The 26,168-nt window shown below is 43.0% G+C and overlaps 1 protein-coding gene across 4 annotated transcripts in view; it reads left to right on the top strand.

The window, feature by feature from the left end:
- The first annotated feature begins 334 nt into the window (after positions 1–334).
- Positions 335–26,168, top strand: part of BRSK2 (BR serine/threonine kinase 2) — a 182,409-nt gene continuing 156,575 nt past the window's right edge. For 2 of the 4 annotated variants that reach the window (XM_073658767.1, XM_073658766.1), the window contains exon 1: positions 335–1,000. In XM_073658767.1, coding sequence (XP_073514868.1) covers positions 907–1,000 — 94 coding nt within the window. In that variant the 5' untranslated portion in view covers positions 335–906. The remainder of the gene's footprint in view (positions 1,001–26,168) is intronic. The other 2 variants (XM_073658768.1, XM_073658769.1) reach the window with 2 other exon arrangements.

Genomic DNA, 26,168 nt, shown 5'->3' with positions numbered 1-26,168 from the left:
AGTGTATGGAGCATGAGGGCTTGTCTTTACTATCGGTCGTTCTCTACATGACTAATTGCGGAATGAATATCATACATCATTACAATGAGCGGCATTCATTATTTCATATACTCAGATAATGGACGGTTCCTAATCTGGGTGATTTTATTTGTTTATTTATTTATTTATTTGTTACATAAATATAAGATTTTGCAAATAAAACACATTAAGATACAATGTTGCAATCCCAGTCACACATCCCTACACACAAGGTAACCCCCCTCCTCAGTCCAATTAAAATGCATCCTTCTGCCACCAACCGGAAAACAGCTTTGCATCCACCAATGGTTGTGTGGATAACATCCCGGCTCCATAGGGCTGCATGTCCCCCCTTCACTCCCCACCTCTAAGCAGTGAGCGTGAGGATTGATCAGCAGGTCCCTGCTGAGCTGCTTGTATGTAACACGGCGGCGTCCACACCATGCTCCCTGCACCTTAATGCTGTCCTCCCTGCCCCCAGCCGGCCTCCATCACTACTGCATTATATATTTTCCTTCCGTATAAAGGGGACGCTGCTTTTTATTCCCCACAGGGGTGTGTTTTTTGTTGTTTTTTTTTGCTTTTTTTTTTTTTTATTTCTTTTTTTTTGTTTCATTCATTGCATCCAGTCCCTCCGGAACTCATCATCGAGACAGGACGTACGGCAAGGAGACGGTGAGAGAAAAAGCAAGTCTTTATTGATGGTGAGGACCGAAAGGATCTCAATTGGGCGTCACAAGAACGGACAGGTTTATCCAGCAAGAGAGGGGGGGGAGAAGAAGCAAAGACAGCCATCCCCCCCTCCCTCTCCATCCCCAGCCCTCCTCCCCCCTTTTCTCTTGAGGATTTTCCTTGCATCTGGATCCCAGTGGAAAGAGAGAAGAGAAGATGACCACGGTTGGGAAAGATGGTGGTGGAATACCGCACATGCAGTATGTTGGGCCCTACCGGCTTGAAAAGACACTGGGAAAGGGGCAGACAGGTGAGTGCTGCCGGAAACAAAGATGTAGGAGGGGAGGGTTGGGGTGGGAGCGATTCTTGATTCTGTGGGTGGGAGGACCTGTGATCAGAGATGGTCTTCATGGTGCAAAGAATATTAACCTGCAGACTGGCTTTCCCTAGACATCTGGTGGAGGCTTACGGCCTGGATCCACCACTGCTGGAGTGGGGTGGAGATGGACAATATTTAATCAAAAGGTATAAAGCAACTTCCAAGAGGTTGTAGTTGAGTAGTGGTGTATGGGGTAAGGAGGGGACGGGCAGCAGTGGAGGCAATGACAGCTGACATGTCATGTAGGCACCAGACCCAACCACTATTCTCCAAGTCAGGACAGACCTCTACAGAAGTGCACCGTCATGGCACCTCCGTAGCTTCTCTCCAGCTGGAAACTTTGTGAATGTGACCATGTAGTAAGCCATCATTTATTACATTACCGCTTTTCTAGCCATCCAAATATTTTGTGCACTTTTACTTCTGATTAATGGGGGGCTACACTCTGCAGTTTGCTGTGCGGCGTCCTTAGATTTTGCAGGTCTAGTGCATGGGATGGGATAGGGGGCTGGAGAGGGCTCGCCATTGCCTTTGTTTGGTGGTGAGCTGGGGCTTGTATGAAGCCCCTTCCGCCAAAGCTCCACCACAACTTTCTTATCATTTGTGAATGACATAAGGTCTCCAGACTTCCTAAAAGGTCTGCAGTGCAGAACAACAACTCCCAGCAGGAGCTGACAACAACCTTCTTGGACTAAATCCACTTAACCACAACCACAAACTTGGAGACAGAGACCCTAAGCATATAGCCCATCTTAGCTACGCTTGCTGATCTTCTGTTCCCTGTTATCAGCCATTCTTGGTTGAGACGAGGCAGACTGTAGCGTTCTTCAACAAGATGGAACAACCGATGCGAAATGTCCATTCCTAATGTCACTGCTACATGTAGTGGAATCTATTGTTCCCTGTTATCAGCCATTTCCAGTCGAGATGTGGCTGCCTGTAAAGTTTTGCAACAAGATGGGAGGACTGATAGGAATTCTAGAAAAATGTATATTCGTAATGTCACTTCTAAGTCTGTATACAATTGAGTGGACTCTATTGTTCTCTGTTATCAGCCATTTCCAGTCGATATGAGGCTGACTGTAGTGTTCTTCATCGAGATGGGACGACTGATGGGAAACCTAGAAAAATGCCCGTTCCCAATATCACTAGTAAGCCTGTATACGCTTGAGTGGAAGCTATTGTTCCCTGTTATCAGCCATTTCCAGTGCCTTCAAGATGGGATGACTACAAAAATACCCATTCCCATTAGAAAAATGTCCACCCCCAATATCACTACTGTGTCTCTATTGTCTACACTTGCTGTGTGCACAGTTGAGTGGAATCTACTGTTCCCTGTTATCAGCCATTTCAAGTGAAGTCCAGGAAAATGCGTGCCCCCACTACTTTCTGTCTTGTATATGACATTGACGTACATACGTATATATTATATTTGCAACCGTGTTTATGCGCTTAACTTTTATAAAGTGCTGGCGGCCATCGCAGTGCACTGATCACGGGGAGACTGCGGCTGTTGTGCAATGTACGGATTTCACTAATATTAAAGAGCGTTTAGACTTTATTATGGGGGTAGATAATCCCCTGACTACAGATGTGCAGGGCCTTGTGTAGACGGCAGTCATTGCCATGCACTGATTACGCCATCAAACAGAGACCGGCTATATGGGCCCTGTGGTAGAACGCTATATGGGCCCTGTGGTAGAACACTATATGGGCCCTGTGGTAGAACACTATATGGGCCCTGTGTAAGAACACTATATGGGCCCTGTGCTAGAACACTATATGGGCCCTGTGCTAGAACACTATATGGGCCCTGTGGTAGAACACTATATGGGCCCTGTGCAAGAACACTATATGGGCCCTGTGGTAGAACACTATATGGGCCCTGTGCAAGAACACTATATGGGCCCTGTGCAAGAACACTATATGGGCCCTGTGGTAGAACACTATATGGGCCCTGTGCAAGAACACTATATGGGCCCTGTGTAAGAACACTATATGGGCCCTGTGCTAGAACACTATATGGGCCCTGTGCAAGAACACTATATGGGCCCTGTGGTAGAACACTATATGGGCCCTGTGCAAGAACACGATATGGGCCCTGTGTAAGAACACTATATGGGCCCTGTGCAAGAACACTATATGGGCCCTGTGCAAGAACACTATATGGGCCCTGTGGTAGAACACTATATGGGCCCTGTGCAAGAACACTATATGGGCCCTGTGTAAGAACACTATATGGGCCCTGTGTAAGAACACTATATGGGCCCTGTGCAAGAACACTATATGGGCCCTGTGTAAGAACACTATATGGGCCCTGTGCTAGAACACTATATGGGCCCTGTGCAAGAACACTATATGGGCCCTGTGCAAGAACACTATATGGGCCCTGTGCAAGAACACTATATGGGCCCTGTGCTAGAACACTATATGGGCCCTGTGCAAGAACACTATATGGGCCCTGTGCTAGAACACTATATGGGCCCTGTGCTAGAACACTATATGGGCCCTGTGCAAGAACTCTATATGGGCCCTGTGCAAGAACACTATATGGGCCCTGTGTAAGAACACTATATGGGCCCTGTGCTAGAACGCTATATGGGCCCTGTGCAAGAACGCTATATGGGCCCTGTGTAAGAACACTATATGGGCCCTGTGCAAGAACACTATATGGGACCTGTGCAAGAACACTATATGGGCCCTGTGCTAGAACACTATATGGGCCCTGTGCAAGAACACTATATGGGCCCTGTGCTAGAACACTATATGGGCCCTGTGCAAGAACACTATATGGGCCCTGTGTAAGAACACTATATGGGCCCTGTGCAAGAACACTATATGGGCCTTGTGCAAGAACACGATATGGGCCTTGTTCAAGAACACTATATGGGCCCTGTGCAAGAACACTATGTGGGCCCTCTGCAGGAACACTATGTGGGCCCTCTGCAAGAACACTATATGGACCCTCTGCAAGAACACTATATGGACTCTCTGCAAGAACACTATATGGGCCCTGTGCAACAACACTATATGGGCCCTGTGCTAGAACACTATATGGGCTCTGTGCAAGAACACTATATGGGTCCTGTGCAAGAACACTATATGGACCCTCTGCAAGAACACTATATGGGCCCTGTGCTAGAACACTATATGGACCCTCTGCAAGAACACTATATGGGTCCTGTGCAAGAACACTATATGGACGCTCTGCAAGAACACTATATGGACCCTCTGCAAGAACACTATATGGGCCCTGTGCAAGAACACTATATGGGCCCTGTGCTAGAACACTATATGGGCCCTGTGCAAGAACACTATATGGGCCCTCTGCAAGAACACTATATGGGCCCTGTGCAAGAACACTATATGGACCCTTTGCAAGAACACTATATGGGCCCTGTGCAAGAACACTATATGGACCCTCTGCAAGAACACTATATGGGCCCTGTGCAAGAACACTATATGGGCCCTGTGCAAGAACACTATATGGGCCCTGTGCTAGAACACTATATGGGCCCTGTGCAAGAACACTATATGGGCCCTGTGCTAGAATACTATATGGACCCTCTGCAAGAACACTATATTGGCCCTGTGCAAGAACACTATATGGGCCCTGTGCTAGAACACTATATGGGCCCTGTGCAAGAACACTATATGGGCCCTCTGCAAGAACACTATATGGGCCCTGTGCAAGAACACTATATGGACCCTCTGCAAGAACACTATATGGGCCCTGTGCAAGAACACTATATGGACCCTCTGCAGGAACACTATATGGGCCCTGTGCAAGAACACTATATGGGCCCTGTGCAAGAACACTATATGGGCCCTGTGCAAGAACACTATATGGACCCTCTGCAAGAACACTATATGGGCCCTGTGCAAGAACACTATATGGACCCTCTGCAAGAACACTATATGGGCCCTGTGCAAGAACACTATATGGGCCCTGTGCAAGAACACTATATGGGCCCTGTGCAAGAACACTATATGGGCCCTGTGCAAGAACACTATATGGGCTCTGTGCTAGAACACTATATGGGCCCTGTGCAAGAACACTATATGGGCCCTGTGCAAGAACACTATGTGGGCCCTCTGCAAGAACACTATATGGGCCCTGTGCAAGAACACTATATGGGCCCTGTGCAAGAACACTATATGGGCCCTGTGCAAGAACACTATATGGGCCCTGTGCAAGAACACTATATGGGCCCTCTGCAAGAACACTATATGGGCCCTGTGCAAGAACACTATGTGGGCCCTCTGCAAGAACACTATATGGGCCCTGTGCAAGAACACTATATGGGCCCTGTGCAAGAACACTATATGGGCCCTGTGCTAGAACACTATATGGGCCCTGTGCTAGAACACTATATGGGCCCTGTGCTAGAACACTATATGGGCCCTGTGCTAGAACACTATATGGGCCCTGTGCAAGAACACTATATGGGCCCTGTGCAAGAACACTATATGGGCCCTGTGTAAGAACACTATATGGGCCCTGTGCAAGAACACTATATGGGCCCTGTGCAAGAACACTATATGGGCCCTGTGCAAGAACACTATATGGGCCCTCTGCAAGAACACTATATGGGCCCTGTGCAAGAACACTATATGGGCCCTGTGCAGTCCCCTATCTCATCATAATGCAGAATTACACCTGCTTGGCACCTGGAAATGGGCCCCTGACCTCTTGGGCCCCTGTGCGGCTGCACAGGTTGCACCAATGATTTGTCCGAGTCCGTCCTGTCCTGTAATGTTCTGTATACATCATGGCTGTATCCGTCTGGCAGTGCAAGGGTAAATTCCCATTTTGACAGCGCTGGCAGCGTGCATGCTTGCGTGTTGCCATCCGTCATACAGGGGAACAATAGCCACAGCTCAGATCCTCAAGGGCTTTAGGAAGGGGGGATGTGTCGTGTCCAAGGAGCGTTAGGAAATAGACGGATACAGCTATATATTGGTCTTTTTTATTTTGTGGAAGGAGAAGCAGGTGCTGGGGCTGACCGGTGTGTAATTAGCCGGGGGGAATTATTCAGCTGAGACTTCCAGCAATGTGAAAATGATCCATATGCCCCCCTTCTGTCAGCGCACACACAAAGGCAGATGACCCGCTCCCCCCCGCACAAAGACGCACACACAATATGTCAGGACATGTCGCCCGAGACACACACCTCTCACCTCTGACACCAAATACACACACCCCTGACAAAGGACTGGATGTAACCCCGACATACAGGACTGTATACCGCACCCCGGTGATAATAATATCTGCACACTGGGTATATATCTATCGGGTCATGGATAGATCCACAGACAGGCTTGTAATCACTTACGAATAGGAGAGATATTAAGTCGATAGATACTTTCATAGACAGACAGATAAATAGATAGATAGATAGATAGATAGATAGATAGATAGATAGATAGATGGATAGATATGGGATAGATAGATGGATAGATAGATAGATAGATAGATAGATGGATAGATATGGGATAGATAGATAGATAGATAGATAGATATGGGATAGATAGATAGATATGATATAGATAGATAGATAGATATGGGATAGATAGATAGATAGATAGATAGATAGATATGGGATAGATAGATAGATAGATAGATATGGGATAGATAGATAGATAGATATGGGATAGATAGATAGATAGATAGATAGATAGATAGATAGATATGAGATAGATAGATAGATAGATTCATGGGTAGAGAGAACACAATATAGAGCAATCGACAGATGATAAATTCAAAGAGATTCAGGGATAGTTCATGGATAGGTAGAAAGAATGAGGGAGAGAGAAGGGTGAAAATTAGAGCAATAGATAGGTGACAGATTGAAAAAGATGCATAGATAGGTAGATTGGTTCATTGATAAACAGATAAAGAGCAATAGTCAGATAGACAGACAAACAGACAGACAGATAGATTCATGGATAGAGAGAAAAAGTAAAATATATAGCAATAGATAAATGACAGTTTCAAAGATATATTAACGGATAGATAGAAAGAGCAATATATGGATAGACAGATTGTTTTATGGGTTAAAGAGTTAAAGGTAAATAGAAGAATTTCTAGATAGATAGATAGATGGATAGATAGATGGATAGGGAGATAGATCGATAGATGGATAGATAGACTGATTTGTGACTGTAATTATACAAATATTGTAAGAGTGAATGAAGCAAAGCACAATTTCCTAAGGCTGTGCTAACATTGTCTTGTGTTTTGTTCTTACAAGCGCCATGATGAATTTTTTATGGTCATTTTTGTAATGGATCCCATTGACTATAATGGGGCTGTCAGGTTTCTATGTTTTTTACTACACAGACTAGCACAGAAGCATATCTGACCAAACAGCAAGAGCAACATGGTGATAAATAACTAATGGAAGTGTGACCATAGCCTTCCTGAAGCCATATCACGGCCTGACCCCAGCCTGGCCGGTGCAGTACGTGTCTGGTTGTATTCTGCACACGAGGTCTGCAGCACACGGGAATGCTTCCCTCCACAATCACAAATTTACCTGAGGTGTATTCAATTCTAATAAGATGCTGAATAATTCAGACGTATCATAAAGGTGCAGATGTGTTACCACCACCAGCAGGAGGTGAGACATCTGCCAACCCATGGGTCGCTCCATACATCACTAGTGGAACGTCTTACACCTCCCCAGTGGCTCATATACTATCTTTACTTGGTTTCATGACATTTTTCAAGATATTGGTTAAACTGTTTTAGTTACTATGTGTCTCTAGGGGTCAAAATGTACTGTTGTATAGTTCACATAGGCATTGACCAGCCTAGAAGTGGCCATAGACTTGATATAAGATTTTGGCTATCCTGCCAGTTCCTCTTTAGACGTATATGCTTGGAACGGTTGAATGCGTAGGTTTATTTCAGGAAGGCAGGGGTTTCTCTGAGAAACGAAGCAACATGGCAGGTCCTGTCCAGTCCCTCGATGGGCAAACACCATAAATGAGTCCTCCATTGTACACATCCCAGCTGAAAGTTGAGTGTAGCAGGGGATCAGAGAGTCGGCCATGTGGGCACAGACACTTTCCATTCAGCAGCCAGTAGAATCTCAGGGAACTAGAAAGTCAGGGACAAAATCTATCAAACCACCAGCTATCTCATGTCTATACTCTCAACTTTTCAGAATAAGCTGTCATGTGCATACATGAGGAATAACACTTTTTGTAGCACACAGAGAGAATCAGCAGAGACATAGAGGATATTATACAGCACTACTGAGCAGTGCAGCTGTGAATCCAGCACCTGGATAAGTTAGCTAGAATCTGCACAGTCTGTTCCTCCGCCTCTTACTCTCCTCCTCACTCCTTCTCCAAGATCACCTCTCCATAGAGTATACTAGGAAGTGTAACATGACACTTCACTGTACTGGCAGTCCGTCTTGCTTTGACCAAGACATATTTGAGATGTTGTTTCAGAGTGAATCATGCGTTTAGTAAGCGGGAAGGGGGAGAAGTGGCTGATAAGTGGTAAAAGAAGCAGATTTCCATGATAACATATATTTCAAAGATTATTATATTCGCTTGTACTATTGATTTGTGCAAAGTAAAGTTTGTTGAAAGCACAGTTCCTAATTAAAATGTCTTTTGCATCAAGATACCTGCAAACTGGATATTTTCTTCTCCTGGTTAGGCTATATTCACATTTGTGCTGTGACTTCTGTCCAAAAAAGAAGTCACAGTGATATGTCAGACATGTTGTATGGTGGATCGCAAGAGCGCAAGACAGGACCCCATTCAGTTGTCATGCTTTCTGATACACTGGTAGCGATGTATCACTTACTAGGCTGTTTGCTGCAGTTTTGATTAAAAAAGTTTTATCTGCTGCAGATCTAACAGTGCTCAGAATGCTGAGCTTTGTATAACCCCGCCCCCACACCACTGATTGGTAGCTTCCTGTGTACACTGTGCATAGGCAGAAAGCTGCCAATCACTGGTGGGGGCGTGGTTGGATTATCTGGCAGCAGGTTTACTAGTCCACTCACTAGCTGATAAAACAGTGATTTTATCAAAACTACAGCAGGCAGCCCAGTAAGTGATACATCACTGGAATCAGAGTCTCTGCCCCTACATTATGCTGCTCTCATATTAGAAAAAACTTTAAAAACTTTTCAGTGATGGATTTATCTGTAATGTCTATACCAGTCATGTATTCTGTTCAGTAAATTAATCTAACAAAACTATAAAACCTCCTTCTTATGTCCTAAATCTGAGTGCTGAATGCAGGTATCACGTACGGGGACATTCCCAGTCTCATCGGCAGGTGCGATAGTCGCTGCATTTCAGACTTTTGTCCTTGTATTATGTTATTTTAGGAATGACCTCCAGGAAACATTCCCACCTGTGCACATATCCATTACCTTGCTCTACCTTTGTCTGTGTATTCTCTGAGGCCCCCTGATTATATCCACTTCTGGTCTGCAGATGTTCATTCCCATTAACCATAGCGGTGAACAGCTTGCTTTCTAGCAGACTTCTCGTTGCCACCTATTCATTAGTGTTCGTTCAGACGAACGTATTAAACGTCCGTGTGCTGTACGTATGCAAAACTGATAGCATACGGAGAGCGCAAGAACCAATGTGAGTTACTGTGGTTGTTCACATAAACGAGTTTTACACACTGACCCATGTTCTGCATGGAAAAAATGGCAGCACCCACTACTCTGATCTGTATTTAGGGTCAGACTAGTCCATTATGAGTCAATGGGGGCATACAAAACAGATCACATACAAGTTATCATCATTATGTCTTGCGTTTTTCACTGCTACATGACAATTATAAAGATAGGAAACTGCATTTGTTCTTTATTATTTATTAAATTGTACTTAGAAAAAACGGATCACATACAGATAGGCAAACGGATTGTATGCGGATGGGCAAAACGGACACACGGATTGCATACGGATGGGCAAAAGATACACATGGATTGCATACGGATGGGCAAAACATACACACGGATTGCATACGGATGGGCAAAACATACACCCGGATTGCATACGGATGGGCAAAACAGACACACGGATTGCATACGGATGGGAAAAACAGACATGGATTGCATACGGATAGGCAAAACACAAACGGAATTAATACAGATGGGCAAAACAGACACACTGATTGCATATGGATGGGCAAAACAGACACACTGATTGCTTATGGATGGGCAAAACAGACACACTGCTTATGGATGGGCAAAATGGTCACAATGATTGCATACGGATGGGCAAAACGGACACACTGATTGCATAAGGATGGGCAAAACGGACACACTGATTGCATACGGATGGGCAAAACGGACACACTGATTGCATATGGATGGGCAAAACGGACACACTGATTGCATACGGATGGGCAAAACGGACACACTGATTGCATATGGATGGGCAAAAAGGACACACTGATTGCATATGGATGGGCAAAAAGGACACACTGATTGTTTACAGATGGGCAAAACGGACACATGAATTTCATGTAGATGGGCAAAACAGACACATGGATTGCATACGGATAGGCAAACATACACACGAATGCATACGGATGGGAAAACATACACACGGATTGCATACGGGTGGGCAAAACAGACACACGGATTGCATATGGATGGGTAAAACGGACACACGAATGCATACGGATAGGCAAAACGGACACACGAATGCATACGGATGGACAAAACATACACACGGATTGCATACAGATGGGCAAAACGGACACACGGATTGCATATGGATGGGCAAAATAGACACGGATTGCATACGGATAGGCAAAACATACACACGGAATGCATATGGATGGGCAAAACGGACACACTGATTGCATAAGGATGGGCAAAACGGACACACTGATTGCATATTGATGGGCAAAACGGACACAGGGTTTGCAAATAGATAGGCAAAACGGACACACGGATTGCATATGGATGGGCAAAACAGACACGGATTGCATACGGATAGGCAAAACATACACACGGAATGCATATGGATGGGCAAAACGGACACACTGATTGCATACGGATGGGCAAAACGAACACACTGATTGCATAAGGATGGGCAAAACGGACACACTGATTGCATACGGACGGGCAAAACGGACACACTGATTGCATATGGATGGGCAAAACGGACACACTGATTGCATACGGATGGGCAAAACGGACACACTGATTGCATATGGATGGGCAAAAAGGACACACTGATTGCATATGGATGGGCAAAAAGGACACACTGATTGTTTACAGATGGGCAAAACGGACACATGAATTTCATGTAGATGGGCAAAACAGACACATGGATTGCATACGGATAGGCAAACATACACACGAATGCATACGGATGGGAAAACATACACACGGATTGCATACGGGTGGGCAAAACAGACACACGGATTGCATATGGATGGGTAAAACGGACACACGAATGCATACGGATAGGCAAAACGGACACACGAATGCATACGGATGGACAAAACATACACACGGATTGCATACAGATGGGCAAAACGGACACACGGATTGCATATGGATGGGCAAAATAGACACGGATTGCATATGGATAGGCAAAACATACACACGGAATGCATATGGATGGGCAAAACGGACACACTGATTGCATAAGGATGGGCAAAACGGACACACTGATTGCATATTGATGGGCAAAACGGACACAGGGTTTGCAAATAGATAGGCAAAACGGACACACGGATTGCATATGGATGGGCAAAACAGACACGGATTGCATACGGATAGGCAAAACATACACACGGAATGCATATGGATGGGCAAAATGGACACACTGATTGCATACGGATGGGCAAAACGGATACACTGATTGCATATTGATGGGCAAAACGGACACAGGGATTGCAAATAGATAGGCAAAACGGACACACGGATTGCATATTGATGGGCAAAACAGACACATGGATTGCATATGAATGGGCAAAACAGACACATTGATTGCATATGAATGGGCAAAACGGACACATTGATTGCATATGAATGGGCAAAACGGATACATTGATTGCATGCAGATGGGCAAAACGGACACACTGACTGCAAATGGATAGGCAAAACAGACACACGAATTGCATACGGATGGGCAAAACGGATACACTGATTGCATGCGGACATAAAAAACATCGATATAAAAAACGGACACACGGCATATGGATTGCATACAGATGAAAATTTTTTATTTTTTTATGTTAACCTGAGCGATATTACATAAACTCACGTGAGCACTGCCCTCGGATGGACATTTCCCACAATCTGAAGCTATCCACAGCTAATATCACAGGGGTTTTCTATAGCATAGTGATTAGCTGGACGCCGGGGTGATTTTATTTTAAGGAGGGTTTGACCAACTGGGCCCAGTCATTTCTGGTGATATAGGAGCATGTTAGTGATTTTTTTTTAAACCTCACTTTTGTGATCAAAAATAATCCTATAAGGCTCCTATTCTTGGCAAAATAGTCACTTTTTTGTGATATTCACTATTTCTTGCGATATTGACTCAATTTTCCTGCAACACATTAATATTGCTTTTGGTGTTTTGCCCTATATATAAATGCGTTTCTGCTGCCTTTTTTAGTAGTGTGACAATTGTGTGGCTGGGCAGCTCACACCCGCTGTAGGAGCGAGACCTATTACAGACGACTTTCCTCCCACTAATTATATATAAGAAGCTCTGTATTTCCTTATTAGGTTTGATTGCTGATTCAGTCATACTATATTATTTTGGTAATTAGATTGCTCCGCCTGTAGTTGATGCATTGTGGATCTTGTACACCAAGTGTATGGGAAATCACTGCGCATTTTGGGTACTTTAGCTACGTACAGTAACATATGTGTTAGGGCTTATTTTCTGTCCCCTAAGTTTTCAATCATCTATTTTTTTTATTGCAGTAAGTCGTTGTTTTTCAGAATCAATCAGCGCAGAGAAATAAGCGCTGGCATCATCTCAAATGTCAAATTTTAACATGTTTATTTCCATTCACGTAATAATACTCGTATACATTTCACCCAGACGAAGCAGAAGAAATTCTGTTGACATTAGTAGAAAAAGCTGATTACTTCCACTATGGTGGGGACGCTCACATTTACATTTTTGCCCCCGGGCCACTTTTCCCTTTTCTGTCCTTATACCTTCATGGTCTTTGTAGCTCTTTGTGGTTGCAGACCCCCGCTGTATCCCATCTGTAGTAAATCAATGCACTAAATTGGCTCAGCTTTTATTAAGGTAATGACCACATGTGCAGAAATAGGAAAGTATTGATACCAAGTGGACAAGGTAGCATCTAACACTGGCTATCCAAGCCTTAGTCTTTTTGGCCATTGAATAAACCCAGGCAAGCTCTAAATCTTTAAAGGGTTTTCCAGGAATATATAAAAAAAGGCTTGTGGGTTTCTAAACTAGATTCACATAAATACAGTGCTTTCCGCTGAGCATTACGTGGGGGTTTCCCATGGAATCCCCACAAAACAGTATTCCGGAAGGAGCCCAATGGACCCAATGTGGTTCTTCTTTTTAACAGCCTTCTGCTTGATCTCAAGCCATGGTGACTTGATTGATGAACGATCTGTCGGAAGATCGATCTTCTGCAAGCCTAGATAGGTCCACCAGGGTCTTCTCCACTGTTATATAGATAGTATCAAGCCATCGGGTTGCTGGTCTTCCTTTTGGACTTGAGTCTTCTATTCTTCTAACCATGATGTCCTTCTCCAGTGATTGCTCTCTTCGTATGATGTTTCAAAATTAGACAAGTCGTAGCTTGGTGATCTTTATTTCGAGTGACATGTCTGGCTTGATTTGTTCCAAAATTGATTCTTTTGTTCATCCTGCCATCCATGGTATTGATGATGTCCTTCTCCACCACGTTTATGTGCATGTCTGAAAAAGATGAATGCTGCCAGGATGGATGCCATACAGTGTTCATACTGACTCTGTCAACTGAATGGCTCCGTCAGAGCTTCCATCAGAAAACTGTTCTTTTTTTGGTGGGGGGGAGTCCAACAGACACTTCAACTTAGTGCTCGGTGAAGAGCTCTGTAAGGGCTCATGCACACAGCCATTTATATCAGAAAAGTGCTATCCGCGGTTTTCACGGATAGCACTCGTACCCATGATGGACCTGTGCACATGTCCGATTTTGATCCGAGTGTCGGACCAAAATTGAAAATCGTCAATGTAACTCCAGGGGTCCGTGAAAAACAGTTGACCACATTCGGATGACATCCAAGTCTAGTCTGATTTCCACAGACTAACAGAATGGAAAGGGTGGAGAAGCTTTTTTTTCCCTCCACGTCCAAGAAAAACTGATGCCAGTCAGATCAGAGTCTGATTAAACGCCGATTGGAAAAATCAGACTGCTTTTCTCAGATGCAGAGAAAAGGTTGTGTGACCCTACCTTAATAGTATGAACCAAGTCTAATATGCTCAACTTAAAACTTTCATCCAAAAGATGATCTGATCCTAATGACTGGAACTGCAATGGTGCCCCATTAGTTTGTAGATACTTGTCTCCACACCTGGGATACATGTCTCAAAGATATAAAGCATAGATTTGCCATTGGCTCATGAGGACGTACACATGTTTAAGGACCTGATATTACAGAAATGTCCCAATCTACCTCTACTATTGGGACTATGTTGAATAGCACTGGCCCAATACCAAGTTACTGGGAAATGCAATATCTGCTCGATGCAGAATACTAGCTGCAACTGGGTCTACACTCATAGATGGAGCATACAAGTGCGAAGGAATAGAGACTGAAGTATATGCAGCTTATGAAGTCAACCCGTTGCACAACTGAAGCTTGCTAAGAGATCAGCCAATACAACGCCAGACAGAAAATTGGGCCATACGATTTCTTATAGTATATGTAATTGGATATGTTTGGAGGAAACCCCCTTTTTTAGACTCTTTCCTTAAGACCATATAAAGCGGCCCATAAACCAGTGGCTTTCAACCAATCTAGACTAATTTCTAGTGCATTATCGGTAGCTTTTGTGACACCCAGGTCGTAAAACAAAGCAGCCGCTGATCTGCGCATTGTAAGAGATTATCCAGTGTAATGTATGGAGTGGTCAAACTACTAAACTACTAAACTAAAACCTCTTCACGCCAGCTATAAATGGCAGATCCCTCCCTGTACAGTATCTTGTGTCACTAATTCCGCAAACACCGTGGCCCAGATGCATCATCTACCATTTTTTTTTAGTCTTGAGCTATTTGTCAAATTCTTTCAACTTTCATTTCACGCAAAAAAAATGTGACTTTCCAGCTCCAAAAAATTAACAAATCCATCCAAATAGTCAGACTTCAACTGCGCCAAAATACCAAAATTAAAAACTCCGCCAGATACCATTCTCCAGGAAGGGAAAAAACAAATGGGACATTTGGTAGAAGTGGCATTTCATGAATCTGTCTAAAACATCTGGAAAAGCTAAGTAAAAAATAAAACAAAAGACGTAAAAAAAAAAGACAAAAACTTATAGAGGTTAAGGGGCAAATACTAAAAGCCACAAAAAAGGAGGAAAAGTGGAGAAACAACAATAATAAATGAGGGCCTAGGTCTATACCTGTATAACATACCTGTCGAATTGTTCATGAAGCGCTTTGCACTTTTTCGGGTACGCTACATCTAAGGGTTCTTTCAGAGGTCCGTGATCATCGGTCCGATCTCGGATCACAATGGACTGACTGGCCGTTCTTCTGCTGACCTCACGCGTGACAACTTCATATATTGCTATGAGGCTGGGAGGCGTGTAGTCAGTCCGAGATCGGACCGGTGATCACGGACATCTGACAGAGCCCTTAGTGATCTGGGTGTACGTTCTACTGTTTCTTGCTCCGACTACTTTAAATACAAAGTCTTCTGATAACCGGAGTCGCCGCCTACCTCATTAGATATAAAAAGAACGTGTGGATTAAAGACTACATTCACGTCGCTTGCTGAGCCGGGGCTTTGATTTCAGTGACATTGGGAGAATGACGCAGTGGGAAGGGGTCCTGAATTCACTCGCTTGCTACGGTGGAGATGGTTTCTCCTAGCAACTACGGAGATGTCCTACAGCTGTCACAGCGACAGATTTAGCAGAAAATAGTAGAAAAGGGCTGGCCGGATTACGGGCAAACATAAAAAACACTACTTCATATATACCTAACGTCTGCCACGTTTAGATTGCCCATAGATTTTATTATTATTTTTTTTAGGTCAAATATTAGTCCTTCATTATCTACAGCAAAAATCAAAAAGTGGTCCAATTCCCTTTGCAGACAGGGAGGGGGAAAGCATTAGTGGTAGCCTGTCCTGGGGCCATCCTCTCTATGGCACGCACACCCGCTCTCATTTATCATTTTTCCTCAGGCTCCAACTTGAATAAACTGTATATTTTTACGGCTATTATCAACTGACGGGCATATATCATAATGGATCGCTGTGCAGCCATCATATACGGCTCTTATTATTAGAAAAAAATTAGAGAAAACTTTAAGGCCGTGTTCACACAATACATTTTTTATTTTTTTTTGCATGGTAAAATTTCTGCATTACTACCACATTTTCAGAAAATCATGGCAAAAGAAAACCACAATGTGGGACAATGGCCTTAGGCTAGGTTCCCCTTTGTGTGTTTTTTTTTTCCACTGCGAATTTTCGTGCGCAGAAAACACAGTTTATTACAGTCAGAGCAAAGTTTATGAGGTTTATGTAAATCTAGTATCCCACTGTGATTGTTAAGAGACTGCGAGTGCGGAAACTAATTTTGAAATTGGCAGCATGTCTTTTTCTCTTAATATGTGTTATATTTACGGATTTGATCCATAAACTTGAAAAGATGCGGAAAATCTGGAGATAAAAAAAAAATATTTTTTTTCAGAAAAAGTTTTGTTATTTTAAATGTGGAGTATCGAAAAGATACAAAAACCGCAGCAAAAGAAAAGAGATAAAAATGCACGCTAAAAGCGCATTGAAAATATGCAAGTTACCTAGTTTAGCAAATTGAGGCAGAAATTCTGCAACATCAAAAACTACTTGAGCATGTCCTATTCTGATCCTCCTAATCAGACCTGAGATTTGCGGATCTCAGTTGCATTCCATTTTACTCAATGGCTCCATGTGCTGTCCGGAAAAGAAATCGGGCAGCACACGAAGATTTCACACAGATGTGTGAATGCTGCCTTATAGTGGCTTGCAAAAGTATTCACCCCCTTGGCTTGCTATCTATTTTGTTACATTACAACCTGTGTTTAAATATTTTTGTAATCTCATTTGTGTGTGATGCATCAGCACTAAATAGTCTAAGTTGGTGAAGTCAGAAAAATCTAGGCAGAAATTAAATGTATGGGATCAAATAACGAAAAATTGTCATGTGCATATGTATTCACCCTTTTTGTGATGAAGCCCCTAAAAATTTCTGGTGCAATCAATTACCTTCATAAGTCACATGCTTAGTGAAAGGAAGTCCACCTGTGTGCAATCTAAGTGTCACATATCTGTCACTATATACACACCTTTTCTGAAATGCCACAGAGGCTGCAACACCATTAAGAAAGAAGGACTACTAACTAAACAACACCATGAAGACCAAGGAGATCTCCAAACAAGTCACGGACAAAGTTGTTGAGAAGTACAAGTCAGGGTTGGGTTATAAAAAAAAAAAATCCCAATATCTGATGATTCCCCGGATCACCATCAAATCTATTATTATCAAATGGAAAGAACATGGTACCACAACAAACCTGCCAAGAGAGGGCCGCCCACCAAAACTCTCAGCCCAGGCAAGGGGGGCATTAATCAGAGAGGCAGCACAGAGACCAATGGTAACCCCGAAGGAGATGCAGAGTTCTTAAGAAGACTAGAGTATCTGTCCATACAACCACAATAAGCCGTACACTCCATAGAGTGAGCAGAAAAGTAGAAGCGTGGGCAGAAAAAAGCCTTTACTTACACACAAAAATTATAAGACTCTTTTTTAGTTTGCCAAAAGACATGGGGGAGACTCCCCAAATGTATGGAGGAAGGTGCTGTGGTCAGAGGATACCAAAATAGAACTTTTTGGCCACCAAGGTAAACACTATGTCTGGCACGAAACCAACACAGCTCATCACCCAAAGAACACCATCCCCACAGTGGAACATGGTGGTGGCAGCATCATGCTGTCGGGATTTTTTTTGGCAGCAGGGACAGGGAAAATGGTCAGAGTCAAAGGGGATATGGATTGTGTGAAATACAGGGATATTGTTGAGCAAAACCTGGTTCAGTCTATCAGTGATTTGAGACTGGGATGGACGTTCAGCTTCCAACGAGACAATGACCCAAAGCATATTGCTAAGGCAAAACTTGAGTGATTTAGAGGGAAATGTGTAAATGTTTTGGAGTGGCGTAGTCAAAGCCCAGACCTTAATCCAATTGAGAATCTGTGGTCAGACTTGAATATCGGTGTTCACCAGAGGAAATCATCTAACTTGAAGGAGCTGGAGCAGTTTTGCCTTAAGGAATGGCCAAAAATCCCAGTGGCAAGTTGTGGAAAGCTCATAGAAACTTATCCAAAGCGACTTGCAGCTCTAATTGATGCAAAAGGAGGCTCTACATAGTACTACAAAGCCAAGGGGTTTGAATACTTTTGCAAGCCACTGTATGTGCATGAAATTTATTAGATGTGTTCATTTTTATCTCAGCCATCCACAACCGTCCGTGTGCTTGCTTCATTGTTTGACAGCACCAATGGATCATGTTTCCTGTTAATGATGATGGTAACACAAACAGAGGGACTTGCAGAGCTTATGCTGAAGCAGCAATAGGAAAGCCTTTTGCTTTGTGTCATCATTTTTCTCAAATCTCCCCTCCATAATACTAAGGGTAGATTGCAGTCGAGCCGCAGACAGGATGTTACCAAATAAGTTAGTGCCCTTTTGGGACCCTGGCTGCCCTTTAAGCCTCAAACCACTGAGCTATACATACTCGTCTGTGCCACTGGATGGTTTCCGGTTCCAGCACAGACGCCTGGTTTTGCAGCTTGCTCATGTCACAATAGCTGCCATTGTTCATGTTAAACGATCAGTATTCCTCAACCACCCCCCTTCCTTTTTTTTTTTCGTCCGGCTAAATTCACAACCCCCTGAAATGACGCATGGTTGTTTAGATCTCGAATCAGGTTGCAATCCAAGTGATATTTCTCCTCCTAATGCAGCAGGGCAGGAACATCATGCCAGTTGTAGATTACTAGAGGTAAGAAATCCAGGGAACCTCTTGAGAGAAGATTAAGAGGAGGACAGACTCAGAAAGGCCTGGTTTTGGTGTAATTACTGCATAATACCAAGGACAAGCCGAGTTCTGCAAGAGGTGACCTTCTGACTTCAGATTAGCGGATAATCTGGGGACACATTGCTTGCAGTGCAGATGCGGGAAATTCGCTATCCCAGCATGAAAAGCGCAGGATGTTTCTATGAAATGTACGTTTCCACTGACCAGAAACCTATAGGAGCAAGTCTACTTCTACATATCTCGCCCACTTATCTGCTTTTACAGCTTCGCTTTTACTGTAAGAGGCTCTATGATGTCATAGCAGCTGATTGCAGCCAATGAGATCTCTGCTTTACACAGCTTTCCATCAAGTCGCCGAGCTGGCAGAAGAGAAGAGAGGGAAGAATTCACTATGGAGGCGTAAATCACTGTTCTCGGCCTCCCATTACAGACAGCAGCAGACATGCAGGATTTTTCTTGCTTTTTTTTTAAATTCATTAATGAAAGTGCATTGATGTAATCGGTGGATTAAATTATTTAGAGCATAGGAGAAAAAAAAACAACTCAAAAATGTAGTAGAAGCGAGTTAAAGAATCTGTCGGAGTTGCTGTTTCTCCAAGTCGGCCAATAGACCAAACGGTGGGATAAATATGGACTTTGTAATGCTTTAAGAATGATGGGTCCCTCTCTTTTCTGCAAAAATGGGGGAACAATGGAAATGACAAAAGCGCAATTGGGTGTTATCTGGGTAAAAAAAATGAGGACAGACATGTCCAGTTGTGCTCGCTTGGTTGGGTTGTGTGCACGGGAGGTTGCTGCAGACCCACAAGGTGAAATCAAGAGAAACTGGAAAGGAATGGGTTGAACCTGTGCTGCCGTTAAAGGACAATGAGAAGACCGGAATCCAAAAATATGCGGTTTATTAGTCAATGCATTTCGAAGTATACAACTTCTTCATCAAGACATACCAACATGGTTTCAAGAGAATATAGTCGGCGCTCCGTACTGCTGGGGTGGTGCACGTGAAGAGTAGTGTTCTAGGAAAAGCAAATCCCGACACTCACGTGTTGCAAGTCAATTCGTTTATTCCACAACGAATTGACCAACAACACAAAACCACCATGGTTTGTCCTGATGAAGAAGTATAATTTGAAACGCTTTGACTAATAAACCGCATATCTTTGGATTCCGGTCCTCTCATTGTCCTTCAATGGCAGCGCAGGTTAAACCCATTTCTTTCCAGTTTCTCTTTTCTGCAAGGTACAGTCAATATGTACAGTCAGAGGCTTATGTAGAAGAAAGGGGCCCTCGGAAACCCAATAAAGTGGGTTTACCACCCAAACAGGCCATTGTTTTGTTGACCATTTTCGACCTAGGAACAGTTGTCCCAGTGCAGTTTCTATGAAGGTCTTCCTAAACTCAGTGGGTGGGCCAAAGCAGTTGTAGGACCCCTTCATCCCAAGACCCCCATATCTGCCACATACGACCTTGTATACTGGCCTACAACTTTCCATTTATCTTTTTTTCTCCCATACCATTTCTATCCAACATAAGCCGTAGATGGACAGTGGAACCCCAGCTTTTATCATGTCAGTGACTCTGTATGCTTTGATGTATCTGACATAGGATCATTGCAATGCAATTCAATTTATACACACAAAATAAGAAAAAATATAATTTTCTCTGCATCATGCAGACCCGTGTGCGTCTATACTATGGTGCCGGCATGGGTCCTTGTCATCGCTCAGCACTGCAGAGTTATATATAGAGCCTCTATCTGCAGTCTCAGTGCTGCCTCTGTGCACTAGGATTACAGAGACCGATGGAGGTCAGGCTATACAAAGCTGGATTAACTCCTTCTTTACCGAAGAAATACTCCATTTCATGTCTCTTTAGAACCCATTCACGCAAAAAAAATGTCTCCAATCTTAAATATAGAGATTTATCTAGTATTCAAAAGAGCTGGGAACAACACGTCACCCCGGAAATTATGCATTCACCGGCATAGCAGGCCATTACTAGATCCCATGTGCGGTCCACTCCTCTCCGACATTTCTTTTAATTGAAAAATGGCTTCTGTTCTGATCTATAATTGTTCAGGACCCTGGACAGCAATTGACATAGGTGTCGTCAGCAAGACAGGAGGTGAAGGGTAGACGTGAAGGGTAGCGAAGTAGGTTTTCCTTCTATGCAAGCTTAATCTATTAGCCAGAACTTTTGCAAAAAGTAATTATAACAACGAAAGAACATGGTTGTCCTGGTGTTACGGAGGTGTTTCCAAGGTCAATGGCCGCTGCTAACCAGCATAAGAGCTGCTTGCCATGGGAACCTAAATTAGCATAACTGGTTCTGCAGAATTTTTTTTTGACTCATTGTGCCCATATAAATATTGCTTCTTCAGAATGTCAATTCTACATGCAATGTGCCTGATTTTTGTGATGCACATATGATGACCAAATTGTCAGAAAACCATGGTGCCAAATGCTGCACTTGTCAGTGATTCCACATCCACCATGGCTTGCAGTGGTTGGCTGGATCAGTAACAAGGTACAATGAGTAGATGAGCTCACCGTTGTAGGTATCCACCATCGCATAGGTTTCGGAGGTTCAGCAAGCCCCTCGGTCCAAGCAAATACATCTAATATAATGACAAAAAAAGCCGGCGTCTCTGATAAAATCTCGGCAGCTTTATTACATTTTCATTAAAATCAGGTCACAAACAGGAGAGTGTTCTGGTGTTGAAGCGTTTTGACTTGAACAGTCTCAATTGTTAAGAGTAAGACCGTTCAAGTCGAAACGCGTTAACACCAGGACACTGTCCTGTTTGTGACCTGATTTTAATATAAGTGTAATAAAGCTGCCGAGATTTTATCGGAGACGCCGGCTTTGACGTTATATTGAATAAGATATGATGCCCATAGTAGCTACTTTGTATCTTTACAGAGGACCAAGCCAGAATTCATAATGTATGTATGGTGGTAAGCCTTTTGCTTGGATATAATGGCAGAATTTTTGCAATTTTCCAGAATTTTTTACAATCTTAGTAAACTTTTTAGGATGTCCAATATAAGATAAAGCCTTGTGATTTTTTTTTGGGTGGCCATACACTTCATATACCTGTCGGCTGTAAGTGTTTTTAATTATTACCCCCTATCCCGTCACACATATCAACTCAGTGTTATGGTGGATTTTGGGAGGGGAATAAGTCACTGTCAGAAACCTCTGGAGGCATCTTTATTTTCCCTTGAGAACAAATATTTGGGCATGTTGAAATCCGATATGCCCGAACCTTTTTTATCAATACAAATGATCAATTGATCCTGCTGAAATTGCCATTTGTCTAATGTGTAAGAGGGCATTTACACCACCAACTTGGCAACGCTAAACGACCGCCAATCGGTAGATATTTGCCGATCGGCGGTTTATAATAACCTGTTTAGGCAGGCAGGAAGCTCTTCAGATGCGCACTGAATGATCTGCTCATCTATTCTCAACAGCACAATTCTTGTTTACTTAGCACAACGTGCTGCCGAGATCGATGACCTTTAGCGCAAACTAGCGTTTTGCTTTTTCGTTGAGTGACCGGCAGTCTCTGTAGAGTAAATGGATCTTAAAGAGAACTTGTCATCATTATTTTATACCTCAAACCAATTGCATGTACATAAAGGTGCTTTAATGCTGCGTAAATCCTCACCTTTCTTGTAGAAATCTGTTTTACTGTTTTAGAAAAATCCATAGCTGAAATTGTAGCTAATGAGTTGCAAGTGCAGTGGGCGAGCGCTGCACTTCCATCTCTTTTCCCTGCTGACCTTCTGCATCCTGCTGTCTCTGACAGGTCACTGACATATGAGTGACTTATCAGAGGCAGGCAGCGGGCAAGGAAAAGACAGAGAAACAGAGGTGTAAGTGCAGAGATCACCCGCTGCACTTCCAACTCATTAGCTACAACTTCAGCTATGGATTTCTCCAAGACGGCAAAACAGATTTCTACAAGAAAGGTGAGGATGTACTCAGCATGAAAGTGCCTTTATATACATGCCATTTGTTTGGGGTATAAAATCCTGATGACAGGTACCCTTTAAGAATCCCTTTAGTATTGAGTTGGTCAAGCAGGTAGAGTATTCTCAATTCTCCTTACTTGGTGATATGTAGTTACTTCTAAATGATATAACTACTTCTATGCAGTCCCACTTTCACAGAACTGGGGTGCAGAAAAGCGCAATAGGGTTTTAACTGATATCAACAGGTATATAAGTAGGGAGTGCTTGCTCACCTATTAGGGTTGTGAACCCACAACAATTTTAGAGCTGCTGTATTGCTAAATCTAAAAACTGTGATTGTGTGAGAACAGCTGCATCCAGAAATCTAAGTGATACATCATTGGATTCAGCTTCTCTTTGTCTACATCAAGCTGCTGTCTGATGAGGTAGCAAAAACCTGGCGACAGATTCCCTTTAATATTCCATTTTAGTACTTTCACAGAATGGCATTTTTCTGATGTACGCACCGTTCACTGAGGTTCATTGGTATGCCATAGCTTGCGGTGTCAGGAGATCCATACCGCCTATCGATTTCACTGAGTTCTAAGGTAAATTATGAAGAGAAAGAGAATAGTAACTGCGAGGGATTTCTCCTCTTCCTGTTTGGCTGCGGGTTTCTAGCATATCATCACGGCTGGAGCACTTTCAGTGGCTCCTTCTTACATATACCTCTAATTCAAGGTCCACATTGATTGAGATGAAAAGTACCCAAAACATGGTGCTCATGCGTCACAGCGTCCCATGTTCCCCAGATCATTTACAATCCCCAGAAATCACAAAGCAGATGGATACTGAGCAGATCAGGGCTAAGCTGTGCTGGGGAGATTACAGGGGGAGCTATTTGTATAGGACGGAGGGGTGGGCAGATGGTGCTCTATCAAACTTCATCTCTCTATCCCTTTCTCGCTTTTACTCCATCCTCTTTGTCTGGCTTCCTCTTTTATCTGCTGTAATTCACTTGCCTGAATATGCAAATAATTGAAGGGGCAAAATTAGAAATAATACCCAGCCTACCCCTACTAGTCTATAATAATGATGAAACTGATGAGTTGTTGTTTTTTTTGTTTGTTTTTTAATTATTGTTTTTCAAAACAAAAAAGGAAAAATCAAAACTATAACAATATTAAACAAAGCCTAATAGAACCGGACAAAACAAAAATTGATGAGTTTTTACATTGGACAGCGGAGATGTTATTAGTGGGTTCTTGCTGTCCAACTAATTGTCCCCTGAATACTATTAAGGCAAACGACTCCCCAAATTATAGCCTGCCGTGAGTAAGTGGGTCACGTACTTACGCATGGGTACTTCTAGTTTTATATGAATAGATGATTTTCATCCTCTTCATATCTATTCTTTATTACGTAATGCAAATTTCTAGTTCTGAAATTGGCCCTTAAAGGAGGTATTAACCTCTTCCCTGCCCCACATTAACCAGTTATCATTGTAATGACATCGTCCGTCATGGAAAATAAGAATAAAGGAATAACAAACATAATAGTCACACAAACCAGTATTAATCTATGGTCACACCACGTTTGGCTGCATGAGGCCATGCGTCTCTTTAATTAGGCTAGACGGATGCTAAACATGTCCCTTTGCCCTCGACCTGACTCGAACACATCAGTGCCCCACAAAAAGAAGGTAAGGGATATCATAGTAGACAACACTGTTCCATCAGGTAAAAAAAAACGTAGCCGGTGAATGTACAGTACAGACCAAAAGTTTGGACACACCTTCTCATTTAAAGATTTTTCTGTATTTTCATGACTTTGAAAATTGTACATTCACACTGAAGGCATCAAAACTATGAATTAACACATGTGGAATTATATACTTAACAAAAAAGTGTGAAACTACTGAAAATATGTCTTATATTCTAGGTTCTTCAAAGTAGCCACCTTTTGCTTTGATGACTGCTTTGCACACTCTTGGCATTCTCTTGATGAGCTTCAAGAGGTAGTCACCGGAAATGGTTTTCACTTCACAGGTGTGCCCTGTCAGGTTTAATAAGTGGGATTTCTTGCCTTGTAAATGGGGTTGGGACCATCAGTTGTGTTGTGCAGAAGTCAGGTGGATACACAGCTGATAGTCCTACTGAATAGACTGTTAGAATTTGTATTATGGCAAGAAAAAAGCAGCTAAGTAAAGAAAAACGAGTGGCCATCATTACTTTAAGAAATGAAGGTCAGTCAGTCCGAAAAATTGGGCAAACTTTGAATGTGTCCCCAAGTGCAGTTGCAAAAACCATCAAGCGCTACAAAGAAACTGGCTCACATGAGGACCGCCCCAGGAAAGGAAGACCAAGAGTCACCTCTGCTTCTGAGGATAAGTTTATCTGAGTCATCAGCCTCAGAAATCGCAGGTTAACAGCAGCTCAGATTAGAGACCAGGTCAATGCCACACAGAGTTCTAGCAGCAAACACATCTCTACAACAACTGTTAAGAGGAGACTTTGTGCAGTAGGCCTTCATGGTAAAATAGCTGCTAGGAAACCACTGCTAAGGACAGGCAACAAGCAGAAGAGACTTGTTTGGGCTAAAGAACACAAGGAATGGACATTAGACCAGTGGAAATCTGTGCTTTGGTCTGATGAGTCCAAATTTGAGATCTTTGGTTCCAACCACCGTGTCTTTGTGCGACGCAGAAAAGGTGAACAGATGGACTCTACATTATTATTATTATTATTTATTATTATAGCGCCATTTATTCCATGGCGCTTTACATGTGAAAAAGGGGTATAATACAAGAACAATTACAATAATCTTGAACACAAT

The sequence above is a fragment of the Phyllobates terribilis genome, unplaced genomic scaffold, assembly GCF_046119375.1.
Source record: "Phyllobates terribilis strain yellow unplaced genomic scaffold, ASM4611937v1 Scaffold_13__5_contigs__length_258822181, whole genome shotgun sequence".
NCBI classification, from domain to species: Eukaryota; Metazoa; Chordata; class Amphibia; order Anura; family Dendrobatidae; genus Phyllobates; species Phyllobates terribilis.
The sequence above is the reverse complement of the archived record's forward strand: the minus strand, read 5'-3'. Positions and strand labels throughout refer to the sequence as shown.